The sequence below is a fragment of the Pelobates fuscus genome, chromosome 3, assembly GCF_036172605.1.
Source record: "Pelobates fuscus isolate aPelFus1 chromosome 3, aPelFus1.pri, whole genome shotgun sequence".
In the NCBI taxonomy this organism is placed as follows: domain Eukaryota; kingdom Metazoa; phylum Chordata; class Amphibia; order Anura; family Pelobatidae; genus Pelobates; species Pelobates fuscus.
The window spans coordinates 225,614,939-225,639,078 of NC_086319.1; the positions used below are offsets into that span (position 1 = coordinate 225,614,939).

The following is a 24,140-nucleotide window of genomic DNA, read 5'->3' on the forward strand; positions in this document are numbered from 1 at the left end:
ATGATGCAGTCATGGGAAAAGAAAGTATATCCTCTTTGAATTTTATGGTTTAACCCCTTAACACCGCAGCCAAATGTACAAGTTGTGAACGAAACAAAACGTAAACAAAACCTGGCATTTGCGCTATATGTCTGTCCAACCGTAATTCACCTCTTTCATATTAAATGCACCCCCCCTTATTATATATCATTTTATTCAGGGGAAACAGGGCTTTCATTTAATATCAAATATTTAGCTATGAAACATAATTTAATATGAAAAAAATGGGACAAAATAAGATTTTTTTTTATTTTTTTCATTCTACATGACATTTTAACTGTCAATGTCATAATACTGTTTGCTTTTACTGCAATACAATACACATATTTGTATTCAGCGATGTCTCACGTGTAAAACAGTACCCCCTATGTACAGGTTTTATGGTGTTTTGGGAAGTTACAGGGTCAAATATAGCGTGTTACATTTGAAATTGAAATTCGCCAGATTGGTTACGTTGCCTTTGAGACTGTATAGTAGCCCAGGAAATAAATTTACACCCATAATGGCATACCATTTGCAATAGTAGACGACCCAAGGTATTGCAAATGGGGTATGTCCAGTCTTTTTTAGTAGCCATTTGGTCACAAACACTGGCCAAAGTTAGCGTTCGTATTTGTTTGTGTGTGAAAAATGCAAAAAACGCCAATTTTGGCCAGTGTTTGTGACTAAGTGGCTACTAAAAAAGACTGGACATACCCCATTTGCAATACCTTTGGTTGTCTACTATTGCAAATGGTATGCCATCATAGGGGTAATTTTCATTCTTGGGCTACCATAGGGTCATAAAGGCAACGTAAGCAATCTGGCGAATTTTAATGTGAAAAAAATTAAACACAAGCCTTATATTTGACGCTGTAATTTTTGAAAACACCATAAAACCTGTACATGAGGGGTACTGTTGTACTCAGGAGACTTCGCTGAACACAAATATTTGTGTTTCAAAACAGTAAAAAGTATTGCAGCAATAATATCGTCCCTGTAAGTGCTGTTTGTGCGTGAAAAATGCAAAAAACGTCACTTTTACTGGCGATATCATGGTTGTAATACATTTTACTGTTTTGAAACACTAATATTTGTGTTCAGCGAAGTCTCCCGAGTAAAACAGTACCCCCCCATGTACAGGTTTTATGGTGTCTTGGAAAGTTATAGGGTTAAATATAGTGCTAGCAAATTAAATTCCCTATACTTTCGGCATGGGTGGTCAGGCAGGTCCCGCTAATTGTAATTAATTAGGATACCTAATTATGTAAAATTATTACATAAATATATGTGTAGAATTAATATATGTATATATATACATATGTGTATATATACGTATATATATATATTTTTTTTTATATTTTTATTTATATATAGGTATATATATAGTGATATATACGTATATATTTATGTATATAGATATATATATTATTTCGTTCTACGTGTATTTTGATATAAATATATATATATTAATATCACAATACAGTTAGAACGAAATAAAACACATCTATATATTTTTTAATATTTTATTTTTAATTATTTATTTTATTTTATTTTTTTACGTATTTACATATTTATTTTTTTTATATTATTTATAAATATATATATAACAATAATTATATATATATTTAATCAGTATCAGTCTACGTGTAATTTGATATTAATATATATATATATAATTATATATATATTAATATTAAAATACACCTAGACGGTGTATGTGTGTGTATGTATATGTGTATATATATACTTAGATCATATATATATAATATATATATATATGATCTAAGTATAAATTTTTTTTTTTACACTTTTAACATTATTTTTATTTTATTTTCAGCCAGCAGGGGGACCAACTGTCATTACAGTTGGTCCCCCTGCTGGCAATGCCTGAGCCAGCTATCCCGGCCATGTGATTGTGAGGTCCTCGCAAGGACCTCACTCTCACATGACCGGGAGGCACCGGAGGAGGAAGATGTGCCGCGGGGGGGCTCCCTGGGAGTCCCCCCAACCGCGATCGCCGGCGTGGGACCGCCGGCGACCGGGTAAGTTACTAAAAACCGGAGGGCGTACTATTACGTCCGGCGGCGTTTAGAGCCGCTTTTAAAAGGACGTAATAGTACGCCCTCCGGACTTAAGGGGTTAACATATCAGTACATAATAACAATCATCTGTTCCTGCGCAGGTCTTAAAATTAGGTAAATACAACCTCAGATGAACAGCAAAATATGACATATTAACCAAAATAAAGCCAAAATTGAGAAGCTATATGTGATAAACTAAGTACACCCTTACTGCTTCCATATGAAGTAAGATGCTAAGTAGCAGACAGGTGCTGCTAATCAAATGCATTTATTTAATGAATTGATCATCAACTGGTGTGACCACCTCTATAACAGCAAAGGTTTTAGTAGTTTGCTGGTCTGGAGCATTCAGGTGCGTGTTAAGACAATGCCCAGGAAGAAAAGACATCAGCAATGATCTTGGAGAAATAATTGTTGCTGCCCATCAAACAGGAAGGGTTTCAAGGCCATTTCCAAACAATTTAAAGTCCATCTACCGTGAGAAAGATTATTCAAAAATGAAAATCATTCAAGACAGTTGCCAATCTTCCCAGAAGTGGACGTCCCAGCAAATTCACCCCGAGCTCAGACCGTGCAATGCACAGAGAAATTGCAAAAACCCCAAGAGTTACATCTCAGAATTTACACGTCTTAGTTAGCATGCTAAATGTTAAAGTTCATGACAGTACAATTAGAAAAAGACCGAACAAGTATGGCTTGTTGGAATGGTTGCCAGGAGAAAGACTCTTCTCCCTAAAAAGAACATGGCAGCACGGCTTAGGATTGCAAAGTTGCATCTGATCAAACCACAAGACTTCTGGAACAATACCCTTTGAACAGACGAGACCAAAGTGGAGATGTTTAGCCATAACGCACAGCATCACGCTCGGCAAAAACCAAACACAACATATCAGCACCAACACCTCACACCAACTGTCAAGCACAGTGGTGGAGGGGCGATGATTTGGGCGTGTTTTGGACCTGGGTACCGTGCAGTCATTGAGTCAACCATGAACACCTCTGTATACCAAAGTACTCTAGAGTCAAATGTGATGCCATCTGTCCGACAGCTCAAGCTTGACCAACATTGGATCATGCAACAGGACAATGATCCCAAGCACATCAGCAAATCTACAACATAATCTCTGAAAGAGAAAACAATCAATTTGCTGCAATGGGTCAGTCAAAGTCAAAGCACCAATCTCAATGTGCATAACAATGTGCTGTGCATTAACTAATTGCAAATCGCAATGAAATAAAGCAACATTGTATAGAAGAATGGGCCAAAATTCCTCCACAATGATGTAAGAGACTGATAAAGCCATACAGAAAACGATTATGTCAAGTTATTGCTGATACAGATGGTTCTACAAGGTGTACTTGTAGGTGGCTTCTTCATTTTGGCTTTATATTTGTTAAATATATGTCACAGTGTAAAATGTCATGTGTTGTTCATCTGGGGTTTTATTTACCTAATTTTAGGACCTGCTAAGGAACAAATGATTGCTATTACGTCTCGATATGTAAAACCATAGAATTCAAATCTTTTTACCATGACTGTATATCTTCAAGAAATGCCCTGCTCTCCACCTCCCATCACTTGCGCTTGCTTGGAGCTCGGTGCAACACTGATTTGCAATTCAATATGAAACCAGCGTTTTTCTTAAAGTAAATCCTCTTTTTATTACATCATAGATGCAAAGTCATTGTTACAGTTCAATTTAACACTTTCTTTTTGACTATTACAAAAAAAACAACTAAAAAGTCAGAGCACCATTAGAACAACTATAACAAAAGAATTGAAAGAAAATAGTTGTGCATCAGAAACCCCTACCCTACCTTTACTAGGGTGGTTTGAGACTTACAAAAAGATTTGAGAAATGTTATATCTAGGGCTTATCAAGCCTTCTTTGACCCCTAGGCTTTACCACATTCCACATAGGAATGCTACTTCTAAACACTCAGCAACTAGACAGGGACACTTGGTATCGCAACGGTAGCTATGCAGGATCCTACGAACATGGCTGATTTACAGAAACACTTAAACAAAAGTAAAAAACAATGTTTATTTTTTAAAATACACTCTTTTAATTAAAAGTTTAAATTACTATTTGTTGTAATGCAACGTAAAAGGAGAAACTAATATATGAGATAGACACATTTCATGCAAAGCAAGATAGTTCAAGCCGTGATTTGTCATAAGTGTGATGATTATGGCTTACAGCTCATGAAAACCCCAAATCCACAATCTCAGTAAATTAGAATATTGTGAAAAGGTGCAATATTCTAGGCTTACAGTGTCCCACTCTAATCAGCTAAGTAAGCCATAACACCTGATAAGGGTTTCTGAGCCTTTAAATGGTCTCTCAGTCTGGTTCAGTAGGAATCACAATCATGGGGAAGATTGCTGACCTGACAGTTGTGCAGAAAACCATAATTGACACCCTCCATAAGGAGGTAAAGCCTCAAAAGGTAATTGCGAAGGAAGTTGGATAATCCCAAAGTGCTGTATCAAAGCACATTAATAGAAAGATATGTGGAAGGGAAAAGTGGGGAAGAAAAAGGTGCACAAGCAGCAGGGATGACCGCAGCCTGGAGAGGATTGTCAGGAAAAGGCCATTCAAAAGTGTTGGGGACTTTCACAAGGAGTGGCCTGAGGCTGGAGTCAGTGCATCAAGAGCCACCACACACAGACGGATCCTGGACATGGGCTTCAGATCTCGTATTCCTCTTGTCAAGCCGCTCCTGAACAACAAACAACGTCAGAAGCGTCTTACCTGGGCTAAAGAAAAACAGACCTGGTCTGTTGCTCAGTGGTCCAAAGTCCTCTTTTCTGATGAGAACAACTTTTGCATCTCATTTGGAAACCAAGGACCCAAAGTCTGGAGGAAGAATCGAGAGGCACACACTGCTTGAAGTCCAGTGTCCAGTGAAGTCGAGTGTGAAGGCACATGCTTGAAGTCCAGTGTGAAGTTTCCACAGTCTGTGTTGATTTGGGAAGCCATGTCACCTGCTGTTGTTGGTCCACTGTGCTTCATTAAGTCCAGGGTCAATGCAAAGATTTTGGAGCACTTCATGCTACCTTCCGCAGATGAGCTTTATGGGGATGCTGACTTAATTTTCCTGCCCATACTGCCAAAAGCACCAAAGTCTGGTTCAATGACCGTGGGATTACTGTGCTAGATGGGCCAGCAAACTTGCCTGACCTGGCATTGCCAAGAGAAAGATGAGAGACATGAGACCGAACAATGCAGAAGAGCTGAAGGCCGCTATTGAAGCATCCTTTGGTGCTGATAGCTTCCATGCCATGCCGCATTGAGGCAGTAATTGCTGCAAAAGGGGCCCAAAGCAAGTACTGAGTCCATATGCATGCTTATACTTTTCAGAGGTCCGATATTGTTCTATGTACACTCCTTGTTTTATTGATTGCATGTAATATTCTAATTTACTGAGATTGTGGATTTGGGGTTTTCATGAGCTGTAAGCCATAATCATCGCACTTATGACAAATCACGGCTTGAACTATCTTGCTTTGCATGTAATGCATCTATCTCATCTATCTCATTCCTTTTAACGTTGCATTACTGAAGTAAATTAACTTTTGCACGATATTCTATTTTTTCGAGTATCACCTGTATTCTGTACTCTGCCTTTGGGTTTTTACGTCCAAGATGCCTTATCTTGCACTTATCTACATTAAATGTCAGCTGCCACAACTCTGACCATTTTTCTAATTTACCTAAATCATTTGCCATTTGGCCTATCCCTCCTGGAACATCAAACCTGTAATATATATATCTTAGTATCATCAGCAAAAAGACATACCTTACCATCAAGACCTTTTGCAATATCATTAATAAAAATATTAAACAGAATGGGTCCAAGTACAGATCTTTGAGGTACCCCACTGGTAACTAGACCTTGCTTCGAATATACTCCGTTGACTACAACCCTCTGTTGCCTGTCATTTAGCCACTACCTAACCCATTCAACAGTATTGGAATCCATACTTAAAGATTGCAGTTTATTGATGAGCCTTCTATGTGGAACAGTGCCAGAAGCCTTACTGAAATCTAGGTAAGCAATGTCTACTGCACCACCTTGATCTATTATTTTTGTTACCCAATCAAAAAAATCAATAAGATTTGTTTCACATGATCTCCCTGAAGTAAACCCATGTTGTCTCTGATCTTTAAATCCACATGATTTTAGATGTTCAACAATACTATCCTTTAACATGATTTACATTACTTTCCCCATTACTGAAGTAAGGCTTACTGGCTTATAGTTGCCCAACTCCTACTATCTTTCTTGTAAATGGGCACAAGATTCGCTAACTTCCAATCTTCTGGGACTACTCCTGTTAACAATGATTGGTTAAAAAAAATCAGAATGGTTTTGCTAGTACACCACTAAGCTCTTTTAAAAACTTTGGGTGTATTTCATCAGGTCCCACTAACTTATTTTTCTTTACTTTTGACAGTTAAAATAGAACCTCTTCCTCTGTAAACTCACATGTAACAAATGACTCATTTGTCCTTTTTTCCTAACTGAGGCCCCTTTCCTTCATTTTCATCTGTAAATACTGAACAAAAATATCCATTGAGGCAGTCAGTTAGACCTTTATCCTCTTCTATATACATTCCTTCTTTTGATTTTAATCTAATCCTTGTTTTACTTTCCTTTTCTCATTTATGTATCTAAAAAATGTTTTGTCCACTTTTTTTTACCGATTGTGCTGTTTTCTCTTATGTGTGTGATTTGGAAGCTCTTATAGCTTGCTTAGCCTCTTTCTGCCTAATCTTATAGATCTGTCTATCTTTCTTACTCTTTTTTTATAATTAGTAAAAACTAAAAGTTAGCATTTAGTTTTTTTTTCTATTTTGGCCACATTTGTGGAGTACCACAGTGGTTTATTAAATGTTTTGCTTTTACTGACAAACCTAATGCAATTTTCTGTTGCCTTCCGTAGTGCAACTTTTAAATAATCCTATTTCTATTGGACTCCATTTAAATTGCTCCAGTCTGGTAATGACTCCTTTACACATATTCTAATTTTAGAAAAGTTTGTTTTTCTAAAGTCTAAAACTTTTGTTTGTGTGTGGTGAGACTCAGTCACTGTTCTTATATTAAACCACACTGACCGATGATCACTGGATCCTAAACTTTCACCTACAGTAATATCTGATACCAAATCTCCATTTGTTAACACTAAATCTAGTATTGTGTCTTTACGTGTTGGCTCCCCAATGACTTGTTTTAGAGACAATCCCAGTAGGGAGTTTAGAATATGTGTGCTCCTGGCCCAAGCAGCTATTTTGGTTTTCCAGTTCACATCAGGAAGATTAAAGTCACCCATAATGATAACTTCCCCCTTCATTGTCATTTTAGCTATTTCCTAAACTAGTAGATTATCTAACTCTTTATTTGTCCTTGGGGTCTATAAATCACACCAACACGAGTACGTCTCTGCGGCAGTGGCTTTGCAACAGTTCCAGTCTGAGTTTGTTTACTAGATAATTTACAAACCTCAAAAATACAATCTCCTGCCGCAATATAGAGAACTGTCTACAGATTATACAGCATCCAAGTCTCCAAAAAGTGGAACGTGAAACAAATGCATAACAACTATTACACTGAACTAAGTCTGCCATTTTAATGAGGTGAATAATTTAAGTCAAACAAATCTTAACTTTTGTGACCTCCTGTATACCTCAGATTACCCCCAGCTTATCTCCAGAATATCTCCAATCACACACTTTTAAGCAGCAACCAAGCTAATGACCGCAACCCGTATATAACTCCTAAAAGCACCACCCAGTAGGAATGTTTAACACCTGGGTAGGCCTATGCTTATTTGCAAACAATAGCTAATTAACCAACAATCAATCAATAGCAATCACCTAGCTAATCAAATCAAATGCCATACCAATTACTAACAGGAAATCAAACATTGTGCAATCAGTAACCATTTCCTATAGACGGATCTTACCTGTAACAGTAAATAGAAAACTCTTAGAAAAATCTTAGACGGGGGCGTGGCCTGGACGTCGACCGCGATGGAAGCTTAAGCTGAACGCTCTGCTCCACCGGTCCCTGTAAAGCCCTACTAAATAGCTTTTATTAGCACCCATGGGACGTAACCGTAAGGGTGAACCTCCTAAGACCCCCAGGGGTTCCCAATTGAGCTAGTTGCAAGGTCCGATGGACGAATTCCTGCACAATACCGCAGGCGCACGTGGCAAGGCCTCAGGCTCCAAGATGGCGCCCACCTCCTCTACACCCGGAGCTTCCTCTGCCTCAACCCTGGATGGCATCAGGGAAGAACTCCGCACCATTGCAGGCTCCATGGCCACAAAGGCCGACCTCCTGGTGCTCACCACTACCATCCAGGATGCGCTGCAGGCCAAAACGGCTGGAATCCGGGCGGAGGTGACCGCACAAGGGCACCGGGTACAAGAGCTGGAACACTCCCACGAGGCCCATAATGCCAGACTAGCGTCCACTGACACGGCGCTAGCCAGGCAAGGTGACCTACTCCTGCAACTCCGTAGATCTGTCGAGGACCTTGACAACCGCGGATGCCGCTGTAACATACGGGTGTGCGGCATACCAGAGGCAGAAGGTGAGGAGGATGTCGAACACTCCCTAACAGCCCTTTTCCGCCTGATCCTACCTGGCGATGCCCCGATGGAAATTCGATACGACAGGGCCCACAGGGCGTTAAGACCCCGCTCCATAGAGGATGGCCCTCGGGATATCATATGTTGCCTCCATTCATTCTCCGTGAAGAATGCCATTATGAAAGCTGCTCGAAGCCAACCCACATGGGACTACCGAGGGGCACAAGTATCATTATTTAATGATTTCTCGCCGGTCACGTTGGAGGCCAGGAGGGCCCTGAGGCCTGTCACTTCGCTCCTTCGGGAACACAACGTCGCATACAAATGGGGCTTCCCATTCGCCCTGTCAGCTCGACACCAGAATGGATGGGTGTCGCTCCGCTGGCCGGACGAGGTCTCCAGATTTTTAGATGATTTGGGCCTACCACCCGTGCAGGTGCCCGACTGGATCCTGGGACCACTGGATGCAGGCCCGAGGCCACAACGTGCACCCCGTCGATGGAGGGGTAGGTCTCCACCAGGACCCCCACGACGGGATAACCTGGAGTAGTGCCCGCCGCCCCGCGGGTGCCGACCCGCTGGAGTGATACTGCCCTACCAAGCCTTGGGGGACCCCCTGGATGTTGCGATATCATCGCTCACTCCAACGATCGAAGAATTTTTTCTATGCACATGCGAACAAAGGCGGGAAATTCCTCGCCCGCCTCTTGAGAGGTGACACACCACGCACACAAGTATGAAAACTGCGCTTAACTTCGGGCAGAGTGTCTCCATATCCAGAAGACATAGCGGACGAATTCCGGGCGTACTATGACTCCCTCTATAACCTTCATCAACTAGGCAATCAGGCGCCAGGCAGGAAGTTGTTACCTCACGTACAAATGTACCTCCAGGATAACATACAGGCACAGGTGGATCTGAACGCCGCATCCTTACTTGACGAACCACTTACCACGGAAGATCTCGCCGCGGCCTTAAAAAACACTAAAAATGGGCGTGCTCCAGGACCTGATGGATTCCCCACGGGATACTATAAACAGTTCGCCATGACGCTGTTACCATGGCTGACCAGAGCGGTTAATGAAGTTTCGGAAGGTGGTCACTTCGGTGTGGAGTCCCTGATGGCGACTATAACTGTCTTGCTCAAGCCAGGGAAAGATCCGGAACACTGCTGTAGCTACCGCCCGATCTCTCTGCTAAATGTGGACACTAAGCTACTTACAAAGGTGTTGGCGACTAGACTCCAACGGATCCTACCGAGCCTTGTCCATGTGGACCAGACGGGGTTTATCCCAGGCCGGGAAGCTCGGGATAGCACCCTGCGCTTATTCTCAATACAACACCACGCGTGGAAACACCAGAGACACCTACTGCTGTTATCCACAGATGCAGAGAAAGCCTTTGACCGGGTCAACTGGTTGTACATGTTTCAAACACTCCGGTATATGGGCTTTGGGCAAAGAATCATGGCATGGATCACCGCCCTGTACAGCACACCGAGAACGGCGGTGCGAGTTAACGGAGCACTTACCACTAGCTTTGGGATTGCGAATGGGACCAGACAGGGGTGTCCCCTATCGCCGCTCCTGTTTGCACTATCACTGGAACCGCTCTTACAGGCAATACGGGATAATCGGAACATCCACGGATACACATGGCAGGGTACTGAACAAAAGGTAGCCGCGTATGCGGACGACCTCCTGTTCTTCGTCTCCCAGCCTCGGATCACTTTGCCTTGTATACTATCAGAGATAGAAAGGTTTGGCCGCCTATCGGGGTTCCGGCTCAACTTAGTGAAATGTGAGGCCCTGAACATCACCATACCCGCGGTGGAGTATGTTGCCTTCAGCCCGCTCTTTCCGTTTCGCTGGTGTACAGAGGCAATGAAGTACCTCGGCATCTGGATCACCACGGATCCTTTATTTATTTCAGACTATACCAACAGCCCTGCCGGCATTATTTTTCTCGACCCTGAAATCAGCGGTCATAAAATATGTCTGGAGGGGGGAACGATCTAGGCTGCGCCATGACATACTGTGCCTGCCGAGACACAGGGGAGGCTTAGCCTTACCAGATTTTCAAAAATACCACCAGGCGACAATCTTACAACGAATCTTCGAGTGGCACGAAATGGACACGGCCAAACAATGGGTGATACTGGATCAGATGGGAGACGCTGCTAAGTTAAAGGCAGCGGTCTGGCTGAGGAGAACGACCAGGGGCAGCAGGAGAGGAGAGGAAGGACCTGTGGCTGAAACACTACTCGCTTGGGAAAACCTCAGGGAAATGTCACAGATCTCCCCGATCCCCTGTCCCCTACTTCCGATTCTGCACAACCACAATATTGGGGGCGGACCACCGACCGAAGCATGGGCGTTCCTAGGTGAGGCGGACTATATACCAATCTACAAAGTTACCCAGGATGGCAATCTGAAATCCCTGGACGCGCTACTGGAGTCACGACCACGGTCCCACATGGCGACCTTTCGATACACGCAATTGCGACATTATTACAATTCTATTCCACACCGGGAAAAATTGCGCAGAGACCTGACGTGGTATGAGGATTTCTGCTCTCGCGGCGCCTCCCTTGGGAAAACAATTTTACACCTCTACCAATACCTGCTGACTGGTCCTACAACGGAGAACAACACTTTCCAACGTTGCTGGGAACTGGCCTTGGATACAACATTCACCCCTGCACAGTGGGACAAAGCATTGATATGGCACATTTGGTGGTAATGCAAGCATATTGTCCCATATTGGGATCAGGTCAAATCCGACATCCAACTGATTTTGGGAGATGACATCACCTGGTCGGAAGAACTAATCTTACTACACTTCTCAACACAACCGTTATCCGCATACAAAAAATCCATCCTGCGAAATCGCTCGTGCCGGTATACTGGAAAAAAACAGACATCCCAACTCGGGAAGAATGGATCCACCGAGTCGAGGATATTAGAGCGACTGAAGCTATGCAGGCTGAACTGACGGGCAGGGGACCAAAATGTGCGGAACTCTGGGCTCCATGGTTTGCCTTCAGCGCGCGGCGGTAGGGGGGGGTCGGATGGGGGCACGGGCCCTGCGACGTGCCTATGGCGTGTGTTGCGCCCCAGGGTGACCCACTGGAGGTGACGGATACGAGTTGGGCACCACGCATTTCCCCAGGACGTGTGGGAGGCTATGGGGACATTGTCAACTGAGACGAACGGGCAACCATATGGACACACATGAGGGACATACACGCAAGGGACTGGCTGACAAGACTGAGCAAGACCCCACTACATAGATACGAACGGGGAGATGGGCATGATACACTCACGCAATACAAAACTTTGACATGGACATCGTTATACCCATGTTCATGGAATCACAAGACAGACAGTAATTACATTTCATCAGAAGCCGATAGCAGGGGGGGGCTCAGTACACGCTCACATGACCCTCCATCGGACTTACTCCGATACAACATAATATGACAACAGTGGTTAAATATGACCCTGACAGACCCACATGACGAGGGTAAGCAAGGTAACCGCTAGCGCAGGCGGTGAACGTGTACGGCAGCTTTGGACTCACGCCCCCCTCCCCACCCCCCTCCCTTGCATACACACCGCATCGTTCAACGTTACACACCTCCCGGAGCGCACCGCAACCCACACAATCCTCACTCCAACGGACCCGTATCGCACACCTATATACATTCCAAATATACATTATCTCTGGAACTCTGGTCCCTATTAACACTACACCTAATTGGGCTACTAGTGTGGATGTCGATTCTTGGGGTGTAGAAGGCAACACAGGAGACTCCACGATACACCGGCATTATAAATAAATGTATGTTCTTCTAATGCTGAAGTGTTCCTTTAATATATGTACATTTTGGAACCGAGAAACAATCTGGCATTCATACCAATTCAATCTTAACTGGGAAGCTCAGACCACACCATGTCTATCAACTATCCAGGAAGCAATGCATTAACCCTGTCAATCGTGCACAGACCAATTCAATGTAAACATGTTCTAACAAGGCAAAAGTGCTTAAAGCTACACACAGGGCCGGCGCTACCTGTTAGGCGGACTAGACAGCCGCCTAGGGCACCCTCTGGGAAGGGGCGCCGCCAGGAGCGCCGGTCCCCGTAATGCTGCAGCCGCCCAAGCGCTCTGTAAAGAGCCTCAGGCGGCTGCAGCCTTGCCCGGGCTGGTGCGTCCATGAGGGCGCACTGCCCGGGCGCAGCATGAGGAGAGGGGCTGACAGGAGGGAAGCGCTCAGCGCTCCCTCCTGTCACTCCCTCACTGTAGCGTGGCCGAGCGCGGTATGGTCCGCGGGTACATGGAGCATCTGTCTCCTGTACCCGGCCGGACTAACAGGAAGTGAACGATGAGTGTTCACTTCCTTTTAGTCCGGCCGGGTACAGGAAACAAAAGCTCCCTGTACCCACGGACCATACCGCGCTCGGCCACACTAGATCATAGGTAGGGGAGGGGGGGAGAGCAAGAAACAGGGAGGGGGGGAGAGCAAGAAACAGGGAGGGGGGATAGAAAGAAACAGGGAGGGAGGGGGGGAGAGCAAGAAACAGGGAGGGGGGATAGAAAGAAACAGGGAGGGAGGGGGGGAGAAAGAAACAGGGAGGGGGGAGAGAAAGAAACGGAGGGAGGGGGGGAGAAAGAAACAGGGAGGGAGGGGGGAGAGAAAGAAACAGGGAGGGAGGGGGGAGAGAAAGAAACAGGGGGGAAGAAACAGGGGGGAGAAACAGGGAGGGAGGGGGGAGAAAGAAACTGACAGGGAGGGGGGCGAGACATTGACAGGGAGGGGGATTGACGGGGAGAGAGAAATTGACAGGGAGGGGGGAGTGACAGGGGAGGGAGGGGGAATGAGAGTGACAAGGGAGGGGGGAGAGATTGACATTCATCACACACACACACACACAATCACAACCAATGCACCCCTTACACACAAAGACAATGCACCCCTTGCACACAGAAAAACACACAATGCATTACACACACACACACACGCAATGCAACCCTTACACACAATGCATCCCTTACACACACAGAAACACACAATCCATTCCTTACACACACTCAAAGCACCCCTTACAGACTCACACACTTCATCCCTTACATACACAGAAACACACCTTGCAGCCCTTACACAAACAAACACAAATTCACACAATGCATTCCTTACATACAAATCAGGACATCCCCTACACATTCCACCCCTTGTGAACAAACTCATTGGTGGACCCTGGGACCCAGACCTTGAGCTGTGTAAAGGGCCCCCCAAAAATTGAGCTGCTTCCCGTTCTCCCAGAACATTGATTTTTGTGACCACAGTTACAAACATCCTCCATAGATCCTGTTCTACACCAGACCAGTGGAGCCAGACTGCAGCTAGAGCCCATCATCATCCTCATCTGGTTGTAAGTAGGCAATCTAGTATATTATTTGTGGCACTAATCTCTAATTTACCTCACATTAAAGAAACACTATAGTCCCCAGAACCACTGCAGCTTAATGTAGTGGTTCTGGTGCCTATAGCCTGTCCCTTCAGGCCTTTTAATGTAGGGGGGGGGGAGAGGGGGCGGCAAACTTTACTTTTGCCTAGGGCGGCAAAAATCCTTGCACCGGCCCTGGCTACACATTTAAATCAAAGCATGGCTACACTTGGCTACACTATGCTTTAAAATGCTTACGTGAAACTCTTTTTCACAAACATTAGGAGAGAAATAAAAAGCATTGCACAAAGTATTTAAATCAATAATATGTATATTGATGAATGCAAACAGTGTTTTGTAAATCTGCTTATTTTTAAACAAAATGATACATGACACGTCAAGTTTGAGGAGCCTCTCAGCATTAATGAAATAACAAAATAATTTCTCTTCTGGATTTGTGTGGCCACATTCAAGGTCATGCACATGCTAGAGGCACAAGGGAGCCAGGGGCATAGACAAGGTCAAGTTGTCAGCCAATGTCATATAAGAGGATCAGTCTAGGATACAAGAAAATGAACAGATAAAGAATGTAAAGAAATGGCACCTAGAAAACTGTGTAGTTAGGGATGCAAGGAAGGTGCTTAGGAAAAAATATGATTAGCATAATATCAGAGTACATATTGGGACAATTCAAGACAAAATTAGTCCTTAGCTTCTTATATTATCAAGAATTAAAATAAACAAAACAAAGCAATAATATATATTAACTCTAGACACTAACAGTACCCTTATTAAAACAAAAAAAAAGTAGAACATGGGCACTGTCTTGTTATATCCAATATAACAACACAGACAAAATAAAAAATACCATATTATAGATCTCAACGTTGAATAGGTCAGCCAAAATCAACCTATGTCAAATCTAATCTGAAAATTCAAAAGCCGGATGATGCCCAATGGAGTGGAGATCACTGCTGGAGGCAACTTTTAGGTTAAACCATTCAAGAATGGTGTAACCCCTTTAGGTAAGAGTGCCTCCGTCGACATCTGGGTACTATAACAACTTAATTTAGATAAAGTTGTTTTGGTGCATGGGGTGTCCCTGTACAGAAAATAATATACATATCTTATTAAGCACAGATTAGTTCAAGGTTTGTAAAAATAAAACAGTCCATTTTACATTTTATAGCAAAATATAACATAAATGTTATCAATTGATGTAGCATCCCTGGTTGGATCTTCACACGAGGAAAGCTGTGAGCCCACGCCACTGTGAACACTACACAACATGTATTGGTGCTTTATCCTACTTGTTAATGCTTCTGCTCCCTCTTCCACATCTCTTCCCATCTCTGTTTTTAGTAATGCCTAGCACCTATTACTGTTAATTTCCTAACTCAGGATATTCCTCCCCTGACATACATCTCTCCACAACAATATACACCATTTGACCACTTTATACTGTTCCCAATAAGGCAGCTGAATCAGTCATAAGATACAATAACTCAATCCATGGCACTAACAACAATTCATTGATACACCGCATCTCTACTTTTCATATGTTAAATGTTATATTCTGATCAAGTACTTCATTGATTGCCAGTACTATTTTTTCGGTTTGAAAACCAGAAAAAGTTGACAAAGTAAAAAGAATGTCAAAAAGAGAGAGAAATGTAGCAATATTTAATTTTAAATATTCATACCTGGCGTTACTGCAACACCATTTCCATTGACAACAGGCCTTTCCTCTTCCTCCTCCTCGGGAGGGTCAATACCGGTCTTTTCCATGTTGCTCACAGATTTATTGCGTTTGCGTTTTCCCTCGACTCTTGGAATGCCACCAGGAAAAATATGGTCTGTTGCATTTAATAAAAGCGGAGCAGGTTCAGCCGGAGGTTTTGGAGTGCCGTAATAATTTTCTGTGAACAAACAACGACAACATAATTTATTATAAAAGAAACGGAAGAAAGGGAGCTCATTTCAACAAGCAAATCAAGAATTCTAAAGAAACCATACAAAGACTATAAACTACTTAATTGAAATGGTACATATTGTACATAAACCTTTAGCCTACAAGCAGCAATCTAGCCTCCAGTCCCAATTCTTTTCTGTGTTTATCCATTAAAGTAAATGGGAAAAAAAAACATGACTCTTTATTTTAATTATTTTTTTCAAAATTCCGTTTTACCCATTATATTATTTTTTATCATGCATGTCATGCTTTTAATGTCTAATAGGAACTACACAAAACTGTCTGAAAAGAGTCTGCTTACCAATGTTTGAAAGAATGACCTAACAGTATCAAATAAAGCGTTCATTTAGCATCCATTACCCATCAGTTACATCTGTCAAAAGTTGCATTTGACATAATATTTCTGAAACTGGCATATAAAATAGGTATTATTTTGTTTATTAGCCTTTTATATGTGGCCTTCATTTTATATAATACATGTGCTTTGATTAACAAATATACACTTTGACTTTTTAACTGTCTTCTGACAGGGCATTGTATACATGTGTGTTATATAATGGCCATGCTGTTGATTCTGCTGTATATTCAATGAAAACTGATATTTTCAGTTCCCCGTACAATCCTTGCTCGCCCCATATTTCCCCAGTACTTTATTTCCCACTGGAAGCTTTGTCTCACAGTGGGTATGATTTGCTTTGTCCCAAAGTCCTTCTTTGAGTCAATTTCTCTCCAGGTATCTTGAGTTATTTTGTCTCAGATGAGCTTACTATATATATATATATATATATATATATATATATATATATATATATATATATATATATATATATATATATATATATATATATATAGTTTATTGTATGTATATATATATATATATATATATATATATATGTATTAAGGCCGTTTGGCCTGTATTTGTGGGAGGGGCTTAAATTAATTCACTCCCCTATATAAGGGACACCCCTTACCTGACTCATATCGCTTGAGGTCAGCATCAGAATGATTTCCACTTCCGGGTCACCCAGACGCCATTTTACCTGATTACTCCATGAGGTTTTCTAAGCAGAGCTGTGTCAGGAATCCAGCCACAGGCTTTTCCGGCCTACCACCTTCTTTCTTCAATCCATCGCCGTGGATGGTGCCCAAGTGACTCACAAACCGTAAGTCGACCTACCCGTTACGCCAGGCATCAGTCCCACGGCACCATTCACGGGTCAGGTCCTCATTTTACGGCTGCATTTTGTCTAAGTCTGTTCTAAAACTATTGCATGTTCATGCATATCATTTGTTTAAACCCCCTACCGGTCTTTGGGTGTACTACAGGCTTCTTAGACATAATCACATTTCATGTACAAACCAACAAACCACTGCATTTTCGCCTACACACTGACCCCTACCGGTCATTCAGTGTACTATAGGCTTCTTAGACATTATCGCATTTCATGTACAAACCAACGAACCACTGCATTTTCGCCTACACACTGACCCCTACCGGCCATTCGGTGTACTACAGGCTTCTCAGACCTTATTGCATTTCATGTACAAACCATCAAACCACTGCATTTTCGTCTGCACACTGACCCCTACCGGTCATTCAGTGTACTACAGGCTTCTCAGTCATTATTGCATTTCATGCAAAACCAACCAACCACCGCATTTTTCACCTACACACTGACACCTATCGGTCATTCGATGTACTACAGGCGTCTTAGACGTTTTTTGCATTTTCATATACAAACCAATAAACCACTGCATTTTCACCTACACACTGACCCCTACCGGTTTTTGGTGTACTACAGGCTTCTTAGATATTATCGCATTTCATGTACAAATCAACGAACAACTCTTTTTTTTTCGCCTACACACTGACCCCTACTGGTCTTTTGGTGTACTACAGGCTTCTCAGACATTATTGCATTTCATGTACAAACCAACAAAACACTGCATTTTTCACCTACACACTGACCCCTATCAGTCATTCGGTGTACTACAGGCTTCTTAGACGTTTTTGCTTTTCATGTACAAAACAATAAACCACTGCATTTTCACCTACACACTGACCCCTACCAGTCATTCAGTGTACTACAGGCTTCTCAGACATTATTGCATTTCATGTACAAACCAACGAACCACTGCATTTGCGCCTACACACTGACCCCTACCGGTCATTCAGTGTACTACAGGCTTCTCAGACATTATGGCACTTCATGTACAAACCAACTAACCACAGCATTTTCGCCTACATGCTGACCCCTACCGGTCAATCGGTATACTATAGGCTTCTCAGACTTTATTTCACTTCATAAGCAAACAAACTAACTACAGCATTTTCGCTTTTATACTGACTCCTATCTGTCAAACGGTAGGATTAACCCCTTAAGGACACATGATATGTGTGACATGTAATGATCCCCTTTTATTCCAGAAGTTTGGTCCTTAAGGGGTTAAAGGGTATTTTAACATACAATCAGCATTTCTGACCCCTACTGGTTAACAGCAAAACTGTCTTCACATGTCCTATACAATTTACCAGCCAATATAAATTACACATAAGATTGTTTTAAACATAACCATAAACCATAAATTAAACTCCAGCACGGGCTCAACTTCAGGTTTAATTCACAATAATTTACATTTCACATCAAGACCAACAGTGGTTCTATCAACACTGCCACCTACAGGTCTGTCAAGTACATTGACAATTTTCATGGGGTTTTACAAACACCAAAACACTGACACCTATAGGTCAACAGACAAACAACATTTCACATACCAATCAGTATCCAACTACACTGCCACCTATAGGGCACTCGGCAGATCTCCAGTGCACTTGCATTTTGCAACACCATGTTCACTGACCCCTACCATTCAATAAGACATCCAACAATTCACATAGCAAGCACTATATCAACATCTGGTATAAATACATATATTATTACACAATAGCAGACGCATCTGTATATACGTAACTGGTAATATAGTTCACATACATTTTTCACAGCACGCTGCTCATGCAACAGACTTTCCCCTAGCAAGGGGACATACAACATACAAGGTGGAGACCTACCACATTTTCACTTGTACATACGGCACTTAATGGGTTAAGATTGATACATATTTAACCAGTATGGCTACGATGTTTAATATTTACACATCACGGCACTTTACTTTTCACATATACTGTACGTATTAAGATAAGCTTGGTCTATGCCATATTTCCTAATGCCATACAGTTTATCCATTCAGGTTACTGTTACTACTAAAAAACCTATAGGGATTGTCAGGTTCAATTCCATACTACCAAGTACATTCACCTGCTCACGTAGTTATTCATCTCTTACCTTCCCTGGAATAGTAATAGTATACTGGCAATTAGGGTTCTAGGGCCCAATAGGTATTACCCCCTTTTTTCTCTCTGCATTATGCTTCGGTTAGTGGTCCCGCGAGGCCAACACCCCGCCTCACACTCGGAGGCATACACCCCTCGGGCCACTCGTGAGCTAGCCGCCTCGCATTGTATCATAGAGAGGGCCTCACCTGTCACTCCCCTTCCTATTTTCTGGTTACTGTCACCGAGAGGCCAACTCCTGCCACAACGTTCGGTGGCCACTCAAACTCCCCTCGCGCCAAGCATAGATAGAGCCTCTCAAGCCACTTGGCAACTAGCAGGGCCTCACCAGTCACCAAAAAACACCAAGCCTAATCGTTTCGCCTTACGGCTTAGCTAGCAAGCCAGTACAAGAACCCTGGGTACAAATAATAATTGCAGTCTTTATTGTTATTTAAGTATTTCTCAAAAAGATGGTGAAGAATCACCTCTTCCTAGCACCCCGGCTAGAATTGATACACCTTCAAACAGAGGAGATGTTGCTAGTCCAGCAGCAATCAGATCCTGGACGATCCCACACATTACCACCGACCTAAGGAGGTGACAAATCCCCTACCCTGCTACAGCAAGGAAAGCAGAGTTGTTCAAACTCCTCCATACATCAACGGACAACACGGAGGCAGGGGAAGGCCCAGCTACATCAACTCAGGTGACACCCAGGCTATACTAGCCTCACTCATAAACTCATGAGCCAAAAAAATTATGACAGACTGGCAATCTCGAGTTGGTGACCACAGCCCTCACAAGGCTGGGCCTCACGCTACTGTACAACCAGCACCAACCAAAACTCGGTTACCTGGTACAATCAATTCTTATGACACACAAGACGTTAACCCTGCACGTATGATGTCAGCACATTGGGGAAGCAAGGCATATATATGTATGATGATGTATCTGTGGTGGTCAGATCCAGGGATTCCAGGTAAATCGGGAACTGACCATCCCTTGGTTGGGTTGGCAATTGGAATATGTAGAGATGTTTATTTTTGCAGGTACCCATACAGAAGGGATTTTGTCCCAAACAAATGGACGAGCGCTCTCAGGCTCCAGGTACCAGCACCTCTGAACTACCAGAGACCATTGATATGAGTAGTTGCATTGCATATAGACTGTTGCATATATGTTCAAATGGTTCAGGGCACATGACAAACCATGTGTCCCAATACAACTTACAAATAACGTACTCACCATCTGTACACACCAATGCATTTTCAACACTACTGACTCATCACCCTTCCAGACTTGTAGTAGATTTACTAAAGCTCTGGAGCTTCAAAGGGCTCCCATACAGGTATCATAAACACACCTTCAAGGAATATAGCATGCCCTCACTTACAGTCAGCACAACAAAACCATTGGCTGTAAACACACTCATAGCCAAGATTTGCAGAGGGGTCTTCCAATCTCCACCATTTACAGCAGGGCACCAAACACAAACACATTTGTATTGTCACAAGGAATCTTCCCTTAAACAAAGACTAACCATAGACTTATTGGCACCACACACCTCCGCTACCCCAGTCTCAACTCCCTCATACCCTCCGAGGAGTTTTCTTACTATACAACACCATTGATCTACCTTTACAGCTATCACTCAAGCATGGGTTGAAGCTTGGTTAAGTAAGACCAATATCATCAACGCAGTAAACGGCTACCATCTACCCTACACACTGGCACTTACCCATAGGCACTGCCCATAAATTGGGCAATCCTTTCCCCGCTCAACTTTCGAGCTACAGATTAGCCTACTATCGATATTCGCAGATACTCTGTGCTGGTTATGATAACATATCCAGAGGTCTTACAGTCATACACTATCTAGAAGACTTCTTGTTGATCAAAGATAACATATTTTTCACTAGAAGCCTCACGGCAGCTTAGTCTGGTTGACCACTTGGGCGTCCCAGTACCCCATAAGAAACAGAAGGCCCAGACACTATCATCACATTACTGGGCATATGACTTGAGTCGGCATCCATACACGCAAGTTACCACAAGACAAATAGGGAACATTCTCATCTACATCAATCACTACCTCCTGCTTAGTAATTACAACTGCAAGGAACTACAATCCCTACCAGGTTCCTTAATTTTGCCATGCCAATCATACCACAAGACCACGCTTTCACATCCAGAGTACTTTCCCCTTTTTTCCACACTTCCAACATGATGATCAGAGGATGTCCCTAGACACCTCAGCAACAGCAGACCTGCACATGGGGGGGAATTTCTTAACCACTTGGCATGGTAAAAGCATGTTCCTTCCAGGATTGTCTGACACTTCTCTAACCAGATGGTCAGACGCGGCGTCTACCACGGGTTTGGCAGCGATCTACCGGGAACGATTGCTTTGGAGCTGTTGGCCATGGCATCCAGGTTTGGAAATTTTTCCACCACCTCAGCCCCTTTGGGAGATCTACCCCATTGTAGCAGCTGCTGTGGCATGGGGTAAATCATGGTCAGGGTCATCAATCCGTTATTACTCTGACAACTAGGCACATGTCATATCATCAACAATCGCCACTACTCATCCATAAGGTCATGATATTTCTGGGGAACTCACTTGGTTGGCCACTTATCACATTTCACTTTCATGTACCAGACGGGGGTATACATCCCTGCCGATAATTGTCTCATTTATATTCCAGGCATGTTCATCATACGCTTCCTACAGCCGCCCATACAGTCACGGCCACGCTTTCGTTCCAGAGGCAAAATCATGGATTAGACATACTCATGCAGCATAGCATGCACTATCCCACCTAGCACTTTCGTCCCATACTTGTAGAACACATAACACAGCTTTTCACCTGGCTTAAAGAATCTCATTGGAACACGACATAGCTCAACCTGTGTCATAACATTTCTCCTAGGTTTTGCTTCTTTTTGCCACCTTAAACTATCTCACACACCATTAATTATATAGTTTACAGGCATTCAACAACACAGGATAACCTATGGCCAAAACTACCATAACTTCATGCTATCATACCAGACAAGAATATACTCAGAGGTTTTCAGGAATCCATTCTCCCACGTTCCTCTCAGAGATTACCAATAGCCATCCAACTTTTCATCCTTATCGGACCTATTAGATCTACAACCATTCAATTATACTACCAAGTCGGCCATTACCAGCCATGCACATTGCCTTTTATGCCTTTCTCAGGCCAGAGAATTCACTACCATCACCACCACTCAGACAGATCATTGTCTTCCACGATCCCACGTACGTAAACACATATTTCATTACCTATTGGCTCTACCACATTCCGAAACGAGTCAACACGGACCAACAGTAGAGATAACATACTATCCTACCCACAACAAATGGTGTTCACTTTCGGTCCTAGATTCCTACCTTCAAAACTCTTCCAGGAATTAAATACTGTAATGCATTTAAGGAAATGTCTGGTTAATTTGTATATATTTGTTGACTGTATTAAATCTTTGATTATTCATTTTTGCCCTCTTTATTTACAGGCCTACCGTATCGTCGGTCTCGGCACACCACAACCGACTTGCTCCCTTTATACTATCCTACGCTTATGCTGGATCCTTACTCCATATACGGCTATTTGCCCCTTACACAAGTATTAAGGCCGTTTGGCCTGTATTTGTGGGAGGGGCTTAAATTAATTCACTCCCCTATATAAGGGACACCCCTTACCTGACTCATATCGCTTGAGGTCAGCATCAGAATGACCCTCCCACCCACTCCTCATTTCAACACTTTCTCTTTTCTTTCCATTTACTTTACTTTCTTACTCCTTGGTGGGCCCTCTTTATTTACAGGCCTACCGTATCGTCGGTCTCGGCACACCACAACCGACTTGCTCCCTTTATACTATCCTACGCTTATGCTGGATCCTTACTCCATATACGGCTATTTGCCCCTTACACAAATATATATATATCGTATCATAAAAGTATATAAAAACAATTACATGGTCAATGCTGCAAAAAAGAGTTAGGATGAGGATGCAATAACCCATTCAGAAACTCTCATCTAAGTGTAAAACAATCTTTTTTTTAGTTCTGTATTTAGGATCAACCTATTATTTGCCACTAGCATAACTAAAATCCCATTAAAAGAGTCAGCAGCAGAAGAGGGTTGTCTTGAGGACTGAAATTCCCGCTATGCACAGACAAGCAGCAGCAAGATGGAGTTCTGCTCAGACCTGGAAAAGATTCTGCCAATCAAGAGCCCTTCATTCTGGCTTGTGGGACCTTATATTCCATAAGCCCCTGTCTGTCAAAAGGTGTATGTGCTATGTAACTCATACCCTGTGAATAGGTCTTTTCCACAAATAATTTAATAACAACCACACTATGTCTGTTTACTGACAGTTCCCTTCACAAATTTGGATATAAGCTGGGCACAGTATTTATGTGATCCACTGACCATGCATTCACCCAGCCTGTACTCTTTCTGGTAGCCTGTGAGAGGGAGGTGAGGGCCTAAATGGTCTGTGTCCACACAGGGAGCGTACACTGAATAAATGTTTTCTGCGGGCACAGCAGTACAGCTGGCTTTTTGTTTTTGTTTTATATATATACATCATTCTGAAATGGCAGACTTGTACCCAGTTGCAAATTGCAACAATTTAAAGAATCATGTAC

General features: G+C 42.8%; 1 protein-coding gene across 6 annotated transcripts in view; it reads right to left on the reverse strand.

Annotated features, from left to right (window-relative positions):
• MAGI2 (membrane associated guanylate kinase, WW and PDZ domain containing 2) overlaps positions 1-24,140 on the reverse strand; it is a 1,040,513-nt gene that overhangs the window by 325,480 nt on the left and 690,893 nt on the right. For all 6 annotated transcript variants that reach the window (XM_063448170.1, XM_063448171.1, XM_063448169.1 and 3 more), the window contains one exon: positions 15,858-16,073. In XM_063448170.1, the coding sequence (XP_063304240.1) occupies positions 15,858-16,073 (216 nt within the window). The remainder of the gene's footprint in view (positions 1-15,857; positions 16,074-24,140) is intronic.